The 12027-nt window shown below is 44.6% G+C and overlaps 1 protein-coding gene across 2 annotated transcripts in view; it reads right to left on the bottom strand.

Annotated features, from left to right (window-relative positions):
• LOC111246914 (LIM/homeobox protein Lhx9-like) overlaps positions 1-11980 on the bottom strand; it is a 28771-nt gene extending 16791 nt beyond the window's left edge. For both annotated transcript variants that reach the window (XM_086976884.1, XM_086976885.1), the window contains exon 1: positions 9375-11980. In XM_086976884.1, coding sequence (XP_086833010.1) covers positions 9375-9629 — 255 coding nt within the window. In that variant the 5' untranslated portion in view covers positions 9630-11980. The remainder of the gene's footprint in view (positions 1-9374) is intronic.
• Between the last annotated feature and the right edge of the window lie 47 nt (positions 11981-12027).

Here is a 12027-nt window from a genome sequence, read left to right as displayed (position 1 = left end):
AGAAGTCGCAAAAGGTCCGGTCACGCCACCTTCTGTTGATTCAGAAAGCCCTACGTCCGCCCCAGCAGTTAGTGGTCTGCTAGTAGCCCAGACTACTCAACCTATCTATATAGATCACGGTCCACTGCTAAGACCGTCGGCAGCTAAAGAGAGAAAAAGGTGCGAGGCGATGCCATGCTAGATATTAGGATACATATGTACAACTTCAACGAACTCTCGCCACCTCAACCGCTTATCGGTGGACATCTCAAGATCAAGTTGCGCACAGTCGTACAACGAGCAAATGAAAGGCGAGCCCATTGATCTTGAGTGACTTCTGCTCCTTGTCTCGGTCCTATCCCCTGTTCTCTCTTTAGCAGGACTTCTGCGAGACAGAAGCCTTGGGTTAAGTGAAGTGTCGCTGCGAGGAAACGAAATTAAACTTTTGTCCTCGAAGCGGACTGCAAGCCTCTCGCTGGCTAGGGGGGTCAGAGCATACCGATATTGTCGACTACGTTGTTTCAAATTTAGTCACACGGCTTGCATATACATAGTGCCGTATGCATACGATATACGACGCATTTGTACTCATACAACATTGCACAGGTATCATTGCAAGTAAATAGTAGGTTGGATTCCTAAAACCTTCAAAGGCGGAGCCCCAAAGCGTGAGCCTGGAGGGCTTTCCAGCCTCTGTTTCGTTAAGTCTTCTCGTTTGTGCCCGCTGGCTAACTGTGGTGCAATGGAAGCAAGCACCAGAAGGTCGAGGTATCGAGTCGGTTGGGCAGCGTGTTGAGAGGTACTTGAGTGCGTTCTCTTGAAAACTTTCTTCCTTGTAGTTTCAGAACTTGATGCTCATACAAACCGCTTACGTCGAGGATAGCGGGGGTACTTTAAACAGGATCAAGCAAACCTTACTGGGGAGGCGGTTGTACGGGAAATGAAGCCAGATAGGTTGGTAGGTAAAAGGAAGAGCTGCAGAAACGAGACAGCTCAGGCTGTCTAACCTCGACTATGGATCGCACGCAGGCTGGTGGGCAATGGGCGAAGGCTGTACGCATCGGCTGATATCCTGTAACCGGATTTCAATTTGCACAGGTTTACCAGGGCGACACGGAGTTGCTACGCGAACGGCCTCAGATAGAGAAAAGCGCTACCCCGTTGTCAAGACGGCAAATCGCATCGGTCGTGAATGACAGAGGGAAAACAAGGATGGCGACAGATATATGCAAAAAACAGAAAAAACGTATCCTTCATTGTAAACGTCATTGCTGGCCGAACTGTTATGAAGATGTTTTGTGTCGTGGACGTTAATCTAGCTGAGAAACTGTGTCCATTTTTACTTTCCACAAATGCTAGATTAGCCATAAGTGAGAGAATATATTTATAAATTTATCAATATAAATGGTAAGCTGGTTTCGATTGAAGGAGCCTAAATGTCCTTAAGTTTAGCTAAATACCATTTTTTCCAGCTATAAAAATTTCTAAGCGTCAAGGTATTCCACAACAGATTTTGATAACGCGGTCAAAGTAGTACCGAAAGTGAAGAGTGTAGAGAAGTCCAGCCGTATGTTCCAGCCACATGGTGATTGCTGAGGCTTTTAAGCTACGTAGCCTTTCCTCTCAATGATCATTGTCATTTGCCTGCCTTTTAAAGTATTGCATAGGTAACTCTATGACTTAAACAAAATCTCAACTTATGCAACTCGAATTTATGTAGGTATCTCTTCACGAATTTATTGGCCATAGAACCTCAGAGATTGTATTGTGCCATTTTGATGCTATTGTTAGATGCTGGGGTACTGTATTTGTAATAACAAAGTGCAGTCGGTGCTTCACTTTGAGGTGCTTTGTCGAAGCGGCAGAAGGCGCGTCTATGGGAAGGTCATTGATATTCAGAGACAGAAACTGCGGCAAGAAAATAATAGTACTTTAGAGTCATCAGACTTTGCTTACGGCTTCTGTTGCTCTTATACTCAACCTCCATGTTTCTTCTTGAGAAGCGAAAGTGCAACTGTATCTTGTAGCCTTCCTCAGACTACCGTCATCCTTTGGTGAAGTCGTCGATGTTTGTGCCCCAGATAGTGGAGTGTCGAGTACAATGTCGTGTGTCTTTGGTAGCACCATCATGACAGCTTCTAGTACGACTGCTACTGCTGATTTAGCTTAACTAGAATACTACAACCACCATCTCCGCATATGGGTATTCGTGGGTTTGCCGGGGCTGCGGCCAAACACTACACAACGCTGAGACGAGGGGTGGCTAAAGGTGAGTATCTTGATGTGTGTATGCGTCTGTGTGAGCGGGCCGAGAAGAAGGCTAGGACATGGGCGGGTACATTGGGCCGCTTTGTCATTGCAACGCTGTCGATAATAACGATACCTACGATTACAGACAGGCTAGTAACCCAAAAGAGCGAGCGCGCTGTCGACCTAGACAAGAAGTACAACAAGAGAATAACGCAGGCAGAATAGAGCATGCTGGGGAGTCGTCCGCACGCTTTACAGGCGAGCCATTGTTCTGCATTCATAATCTGAGTTTTCCGAACCGTTCTGTCACCAGTAAACACTCTCGTTTGCTCGCCCTTCATCTATTCTATTTTTCTGTATTTAAATCTCCGAAGGAAAAATACGTATTTTAGAAAGTCTTAATGGTTTAATGGGCGACCAAGGTTTTTTTCCAGTTAGTTGGCCATGATAACTCCATCAAACGATGCGTGCTTTGTTCCAAGCGTTTCAAAATTACGTTCTTGGTTTTTCATCGTTCAAGATTTTCTGTGGGCCCGTGCGATTGCACGCAGCCACACGCAACAGTTCCGTGAGCTCTGTGATCTCGACAACTATAGAACATGCCCAAACCCACAAAAAGACTGATTTTAGGCTGGTAAATGCTTTCTGGTCGGGCTGCTTCGAGCTGCACCGACTGTACATAAACATCTGCGTGAGTAAGAAGAGTCGTTCATGATCTTGGATGCGAATTGCGGCCATCGTACGTAATTTTCAACATACTAAAAGTAATTCTATGTTCATCATTTTCTACGAGCATAACTCTACGTATAACGTAGTCACTTACGCAATCAGTTAATCTCACATTCTACTGTAGTTCCCAATTATACCATGCATCCGGTATCCACGAGTCGTTCTTAAACTTTTCGACATATCTCCTTGTGTTTAGCGTTCCTTTCCTTTTATTTGTAAGAGAGGGATATAGTCTAGTAGAAGTCAGAGTAGAGCAAGTACTTGTTGTTGTTGGACGCGTTGGGCTGCGTCGGGCGAGTCAGCAGGAGCGTTGAAAAGGCTGGATGACTTCTCGCGCTCGTTACAACATGTTCATGCACACGTATGTATGCCGATGTCCATCACTTCACTCGGCGGCTAGTAGCAGTTCTTGCGGTTAACTTCGTGTCATAGCCATGCCCGACAGAACGAGAGAACGAGTGACTTTTTGTCGCTTCCAAGGCACAAGGGATAAAGAGTGAGCGCAATGGACGACTATGCTAGGGTCGCATGACTTTTGAACACGAAGTGGAATGAGGGTCTCTGAGAAGCTGCGGCCGCTGCCACGAAGAGCAACTAGCTCGCAGTACTTCACAGCTAGCTCGCGCTTATACTTCATTTTGGTAGTTCACTAACTCGGCCGCAGCCACGGTGTAGTTTATTCTGCTACTCTCCCGTGAAGACTCAGGAAGACTCGATGACTACTCGGAGACTGTCGTTGCATTGATGCAACGACAACGCGTCTGAGCCACTACGACGGAGCCACAATGTATCGAGAGCAAGTTGGCCAAGTGACTTCATGAAGTGGTTCGTCTACTTACTTTGGAGTCTGTTGGCTACATCTAAAGAGAGAACGAGGGAGGGAGTAGTCGGATTCAAGCGGATGTTGTCGCCACATCGTTTCTCTCTCTTAGGCGGGCATCCCTTCCTTCTTGTTCCACAAACAGCGACGCGTCAAGGCGTTAGTCCTTTACTCGCGATGCTCTTTATCAGACAGCGCGCACTACAGACGACTGTAGAACAATCAATAAAGCCATAACAAACTTGCGGTTGGCCATACACGTATTCATACCTATACAACTATCTTCCTCTTCAGAAAGAGTACTTCGGCAGGCATTGGGCTGCCTTTAGGTTGAAGGTCTTCGCATAAGCATGCACACGTTGGGCTGTTCAATTGAAATTGTAACAACTCCAATTAGTCTGACGGACCTGAAGTGACTTGGCATAAAGGAAAGCAACTAAGACTCATTATTAAAGGCTACATTTAGTGCACTTCTTTCAATGGCCCAGTGTTATGCGCTAATATCGCTATTCCGGTGGGTGGGCGTCACCTTGATTGTGTCGTCACTTTCGCCCATTTATGGCCTTTTTTCTTGAGGTTCATTTTATGTCGATTTCATTTGTACCGCTATCTTGCTGGCTTCTGCTGGATTTTGTTAGAATGAACTAACTACCCAAGCTCAATTTTACGGAAAATTGTATGCAAGCATTTGGATTTGCATTCTCACGCGTGTGATTGAAGGGGCGGCGTGTTTTAACTATCAGAACCGTTCTAATAACAAGACTATAAGCTGCTTTACCAAAATAATGGATGAGAACAACACAGCTTTAGAGGCGATTCGGGCATCTTTTTTGTTTTTATCGTTAATGCGGTAAAACTAACTTCCGAAGAGCAATATGCTCGAAGTTTGCTTAAAAAGTATTCACACACATTTAACGTACATTGCGAAATAGTTTCTACTCCAGCAGAAGTTGATCCGAACACTTTTTTGGGAAAATTTGGCAAGTTAAGATCTCGTGACTGGAAGGACACTGCTGCGAGGTACTGTATTTTACGTGCAGTTCGACCAAGCGTTTCCGGTTATTGACGAGTTCAATGATTATCTTGAGAAAATATCGTACGAGATGTTTAAAGCCAAAACTGATGCTAATCTTTAGCTTATTCGAAACTATCGCTTTGAACATCAACTTATCAAGGGGACCCTTGAGGGCTTGAAGCTTTTCCTGAACATTGGCAGGGGCTAAGGGTGAGGGGGCTGGGCTCATCATGGGCCAACGGAAAAGGGTTGACAAAACTGTCACGTTTCAAAGTTTCCTTATTTACCCTTGTTGTTCCACTAAAAACAACTCCCTAGTTAGATGTCCCCAGTTCCCTATCTCTCTAGTTTTCTCTTCCGATTCCCAGCGGTCTAGTTCGTCCGCTGGTTGGTGTTGCGTTGTCTCCGAAAAAAGAGGTGGTACTGAACATCCCTTTCCCCAAGCCCGACTACGTCTATCATCCTTTTATCCACAGGCCCAAACAGATCCTCATGTTGCACTGTTCAAATCAAGCAGCCAGGGGCAGAGACATCGAAATGGGCCACAATACTACTACCACGACTACGGCTATGGCCTATACGGTAGATGCGTCACTACCCAGTCGTCGCCGCCAGACCTGGAACGAAGCAGAGCAGCGCGCCGCTGGGGACAAGAAAGCTCAACGAAAACCGGTCACGTCGCAGACTCATGCTTGTCCTGTATCTTTTCTCGTCGGACTCCGTGCAGCTAGCCAGGAGAACCTGAAACGCAGCCCAAGCAAGCAACGAAGCCAACACGCCTCCTCGCTTGAAATGGAAAAACGGGCCTTTTTCAGGAACACAAATTGCTGTGCGTCCTGCTGCTAGTAGCGCGCGACCCGTTTTAGTAACACCGAAGGGAAGATGACCGCGAGCTCAGGACATAGACTTTGTTGTCAACGAAAACTTATGAACTCAAACACTGGTGCTGAGGATACGGAGGTCGACTGGACTTTTCCTTGCAACAATATATTAGCTAACGAAAAGTTTCGCTCAAACCCAAAATTTGTGTTTTATATGTAGACGCGTTTATCTATGCGTGGTATATGGTAATCTATCTTAATACAGAACGCATGACCTCTGAAATTGTTCTAAAACATATTCCAACATGCCAGATTGTTCTTATTGCATCAGTGCATAGATTATCGTCAGTTCGCACGAGCTACCGAATAAAAAGTCCTCTACCCACAAAGATATGGTCTTTTATATTTATCAGTTTCAATTAAATGGAGAAAACATAAATACCCTATATAGAACCTACATTTCTGTGAGAAGTAATGGAAAAAAAAAAATTTGAGAAACATAAGTAGGCTAATTTTGCTTTGTTTAGGAATCACCACTTTAAGGCCGCTCTTGAAATATGCGGAGGATATTCTGGCGCTCTGTTTTCGTCCGCACTTCAATTGAAAATAAGGTAGCCTAAAAAAGGACTCAGTTATGAAAAGTTTTAGTCACAATACGATTTAAACTAATTTTCAACTGGTAAAGAACATGAAAATCATTCGCAGCCTTATCGCCATGAATTAACTAAACGAAGCTTTATTTCCGAGTGACGTCTGCCGTACTACTGGCTGTAGTTGTCAAGCCAGCATGCGCATGAGCTTCCACGAGCACATACACCGTGAAACTTCTCTTAACATCATTTCTGTCCAGGTAAAGGATTCCCCAATAGGCATCACGTTATTTACTCAACGATTTTTAACTTTATTGAAAACTGTCTGCCCTATACCGCAATGGTATTCAGAACGCTACGCAACAAACAGGTGCACTTCGATAAAGCTCTGTTGCTAGTCTTTGCCACCATACATGCCACTTACGGTTGTATCTAGCCCGTTCGCGTCTTTTACCATCGCCTAACAACCTCTCCCAACGAACGGATACCGCCTCGTCCACTTAACTCCTTCAACCTGCTTCACCTTTAACAGCTCGTTAGGCTCGTGGCAGGACAACAGAGTTAGCTGCAGCAGGCACAACTTAGGAGCTGACAGACTTGAGCTCATACCGATGCAGACGGTGCGGCCGCCCCTAGTGGGCGCGAATGCCCGCAGAAGACTCGTACCTTCTTAGTCTATCTCTTCTTGGTTAGCCTTGCTGTCATTAGTGGCCAGGTTAGTTCTTGTCCTTGTTATTGATTCCGTGGGTGCACTCACCAGGCTGTCGGAGCAGCATGCTCTGCCCTCATCAACCACCATCGCTGGCGGGGGTACGATGTGACCGCTTCTACCCCCTTGTGGTGCGTGCCGCTCCTAATCATGCGACTATAGTGATCGTGATAATTTCCTGCTAGTTAACACCGAGTAATGCTTCGCCCCACAGAGGACAACCCGTAAGCTAATACCCTGAAGCTATGTCAGCTTCTTAAAGAATAGAAGGCACTGTCGAAAGAGAAATCGTTTCTGTTCTCTTCATTACGATTTAGATAATTCTGCAATGAAAGTAATCGTTACCTGCCCTTATGTACGCTGTAAGCTCATTCAAGAGTTCACATTTAGAACGACTGCATAGTAATTAATGCAATTGACATCAATGCAATAGCTAACACATAGATTTTTTTTATTTATTTAATTGAAGCCCATTGGAAATCCCGAAATATGTCTGTACGGTAATAAAAAATCAAAGCTTCGCAGTCATTGTCGGACCGTTGCCGATTGCATTGGCGTTATAACTTGTTTTCTTTATACATTAGGAATATCTAGGCTGAAACAATTTACGAATGGAAAGCGCGTACAAAAACAAACGTTCCAATAGTGACAGTTGTACAGGCGTGAGGCACCTTTAATTAAGACTAATCTGTATTTAATAATATCTATGCCTTAGTACTACCTGAGATGTGAGGAGACAGATACCGATCATTGCTCAGCAGTTACCTAGAAGGCTTATCAAATAGTTATAATTCTCCAGACCGGATTGGGCAGTAGCATGTTGTAGGTACGCTTCAAGCGAATCATCTGACGGAACGCCTAACCGGCAGCATTCGACGTAAGTTTCTAACTTGTTTTACTACACTGTATGAGCTTTACAGATTCGACAAGGATCGAACTGAGTGTAACTATATAAGATATTCGCTTTTACCTTTTTAGCCTTAAAACCTACTTATATTAATGTCAAGATTATCTTACGTTGATGCCATGCGTTGTTTACGTGTGGTGTGAGCGTTACAATTGGAATTACTTGCCGATAATAAACATAAAGCTATTTTCACTAATTTTTAGCCTAGTTCTCAGACCAGTGTGGTCACAAAATGGAATTATACTGAGATTGAATAGATTAAGTGAAAAATGTATTTTGCAGCCTGACACAAGGTCAGCCTCTCTTTAGGACATGCCTTTCTTATAGGAATGAAAAAGCATTTAGACACTGATTTCTCTATTTTGAAACAGTGAGTATCTGTTTTGGTGGACTAGTTCAATTTAGGAACATCACGCTTAGAAGTCAATGTACAAAACGTACCATCCTTGGGGATGAATTAGCAAGACAAGGGCCCTTTGGCTAACGTGAAGACGAGACAGGAAAGCTTAGCTAGAAAACAATCATACGTTGGCATAGAGAGAATATTAGCAGTTTTCTTTCCATAGTGGAAGTTTTCATGAATTTTAAAAACACAGTCAATCGATTACAGTGTAATTATAATGCTATTTCAAATCCAAGTGATTGGACCTCTGAATCCATTGAAGGTTGAAAACATTCACCCGACCAACCTCAAACGTAAAATCTGTTCCTGAGCGGATGCACATTTTCATTCATCTGAATCAGAACAGTCTGGAAGGTACATATCCACCAGGACGAGTCTTTGATACAAAGGAACGTAATTTTATGGCAAAACGTATGCGAAACTTTGAGAGAGAGAGAGAGAGAGAGAGAGAGAATAAATAATAGCAAAGTAGTTGAGCGTTTGCTAACAAAACCGTGTTAATAACAGATAATAACCGATGGAAATATGTACGGTAATATTGTAGACCGTACAGTCGGATTCGTCATAAATGCAGAAGTTAAACGGTGAAATATAAACTTCTCAGAAATGTAGGCAGATTTGACAACATTTGTGAGTGAGAGTAATTGAGGCCACAGATGTTACGATAATAAGACAATACTACCTGTAGGTTAAACAGTAATAGGAAACATGATGTTCGATGGTCAATTGTGGTCGCATTTCCGGTTGGGACACTGACCCTCTTCGATGCTTTACAACGTACTTCATATCTCAATGAGAAAGTGTATTTTTCGCATTACGCTATTTAACAATAGTTGAGAACGTCAGAATCAAAAATACGCATTGGTAGATGGGCAAAAATGAGGCGTTACAATGAGGATACATGCTAAACGTTTCGAACAGAGACGTTTGATGAAACCTATATTGGCTTGTAGAGTAATCGCTTTGCACTCGATAGTTTTGCAAATAAAGGGATATTGTATTGCAGTTCACATATGTATATAGAGCTAGATAGAGAATCTAAGTTGTGCAGTCATACGCCACAGCCAATTTATGAGGCCACCATAGAATCCATCAAGTTTGTAAACTAACATTTCTCTCTAACACTTTTTCAGTAACATAATTTCACTCACTTTAACAATATCCAGTGGCAAGCTGTCTTGTGGGCGGTTAGCTTGATCGACTCCTGGATGGTCCTGTCGCAGGGCCTGCTCGAACGGGACAGAGCGCGCAAATTTCGCCAGCATCAGATTAGTATCTTCGTCAGCCGATGAAGAGCTGCATGAGGTCAGCTCATCCATGTACACCATTGCGCCACCCATGGGCGACGATGAACACGGAGAGCCTAACAGACTCTTCAGAGGACTCGCCAAGTCCTCCACGGACATTGTGAAGCGGGCATTGGAATTAACGCGCTCGTCTGTCTTCAGCGTTGTCTCAGCCACTAAATGCCATGCGCTCTTTCCTCCTAAACCGAATGTTGATTGTTGATGTTATATTCCTCAGATACTGTCACCGCCAATCGATCGCACTGAACACCCGATGAACGTCCTTTACGCATGCAGAATTTATCATTCACGTACCAACGACCGGCGCATTTCTGTAACGTATCACCGTTCATTAGCCGCTTGTTAACAGTCACACAATGCTTCCATCAATCACACAATTCTGCAACTCCGTCAACTCACTGTCTAAAGATCGTCATCGTTTCTACTGGTAATGATCGTTGCCGTATCACATGTCTACGAGACGACATTGAAGAAGGTGGTTTTCGCGGCTCTAGGCTATGACCAGTAGAATACAGACCTCGAAACTGTCGGTTGGCACCACCAATTGTGGCCTGTGTCCTTTGTTCTCTAGTTGGGAGCTATCGTTGTGCGGACCGTCGTGTTCACCGTGCTGCTCTCGACTCTCGTTCGTGTTGTTGTTTGTCTTCGTCTTCGTCTTCGTTTTAGGCAATAGATCGAAACGGCGCTCGGACCCTCGAATCCTCCTCCAGCTCCTCCTCTTGCGCGATCCAGAACGAGCCTTGCCAGCGTCCGGCTGGTCCTAAGCGCTTGAAACCGGCTCGGTATTATATGTATCCAGCTGAACAGTGATCGGAGCTCGAAGGGCGGAGCATCGAGTGCGCGGTGGGCTCCACCCCCCGAGCGCAGCTCAGCCAATAGGATTTTACTATAACGCGCAGATGTCTCGAGCCCGATCTTTGAATGATATTATATTGGCTTGCCATGCGCCCGGTGTTGCTCCTTCCACCACCGCCGCGACTGCCACCGCCGCTGGTTGCAGTAACGCATTGCGATCCTGAATGTCTTTCGCGCGGCTGCTACTGCCGTTCGATGTCGTGGCTAATGCTGCCGCTATCGCGACTGCGGCCGTAGCAGCGATCGACTGTGGTCTTCACTGTGGAGTGTTGAAAGTATTTCTATTGTAAGCGTATCGTCTGTCTCCGTCTCGTTCATTCGCTGTGTTTTCTCTCCCCGTTTCTCTCCCAAGAGCTTCTCCTTCGAATTCGAAACCGAATCGAGGGATACCCGAGAGCAGCAAAGTGGGTACTTTTTGTGCGGTCTTTCTCTTCCGATAAATACACTGCATACACTCATTTATGTAGAACCCCCCATAGACACACATGCAAGTATATCCATCCGCACATAGCAGCAAGCTCGTCCTGGCTCGGTGGCCGTCTGCGACGATTTCGCTTGGCGTTTAGAGCCACTACGCGGACTTCAAATGTACCCGTGCCTATATATATATATATATATACACATATACACACATACATATATAACACTGAACTATTATAGTGGTACTAAGGGCACCAACAACCGCAGCAGCAGAAGCGGCCTATATAATTCAGATGATTGCAGACTCATACTTTAGCGGTTGTGGCAGGTTCATTGAGGCTGTCGATGGTGTGAAATATCTACGGTCGGCGATCGCCGATTTCAACACGATGTAGGCAGTGTGACGACGTGCTCACATCGGAGGGGAACCATTACAGATGTCGTGATTGGGGACGGCTTTTACGACAGCGATGAAATGCTGCATTTCCGCCCAGATGAGAAACAGATCTGGGGGTAGTCGACCCCGCCTCCTCCCTTCCACTCATCGACCTGATCTTCTTCTTAACCTATTTGGCAAGGCGCATCGAACTGAAGGTTGGTTCTAGATGCCAAATGTACAATAACTAAATTTCGAGCATCATGTGCATATCGTATTAATAATGAAGCGTCAAACTGCAACATAAAGAAAACGGGACTGGGTGATAAATACCAAGTAACCAACATAACAAGTAAGGCTACGAGGTATGGGGTCGTATATAACGGTCGTTAAGGCAGTAGTTCTACCGTAGATATGGTACAGACAAACTTGGTGTGAGAGTTGGAACCGCTGCACATATTACGGGCATCAACTACAAAAATGATTCAGAACGGTTATTCGTGATTGGTCTTCCGGAAATCTGGCCACTTCTATTAAATAAAGGCCGACTCTCAGCCGAAAGTTCCCTGTAGCTTTTATCTCTGGTCACTGCTATCAATACCACTAGTTTTCACATTATCAACAACAAATAACATTCTCCTTCATGTAGAAGATTGTCCTAGCATTTAATATTAAACTAATCAATAATACTTATGCGATAAAATGCCCTGGTACAGCACCTGGTGCACATGCCTCGTACGGCATGTACTAATTCAATTAGGAAGCTCTTACTCAATTTTTTAAAATGAAGGCCGAAGACGATTTCTAATTCGCAAAGGACCTACGACTATATTTAAAGCAAGCTAG

This window comes from Varroa destructor, unplaced genomic scaffold (genome assembly GCF_002443255.2).
Source record: "Varroa destructor unplaced genomic scaffold, Vdes_3.0 BEIS01000001.1, whole genome shotgun sequence".
NCBI lineage: Eukaryota > Metazoa > Arthropoda > Arachnida > Mesostigmata > Varroidae > Varroa > Varroa destructor.
The sequence above is the reverse complement of the archived record's forward strand: the minus strand, read 5'-3'. Positions and strand labels throughout refer to the sequence as shown.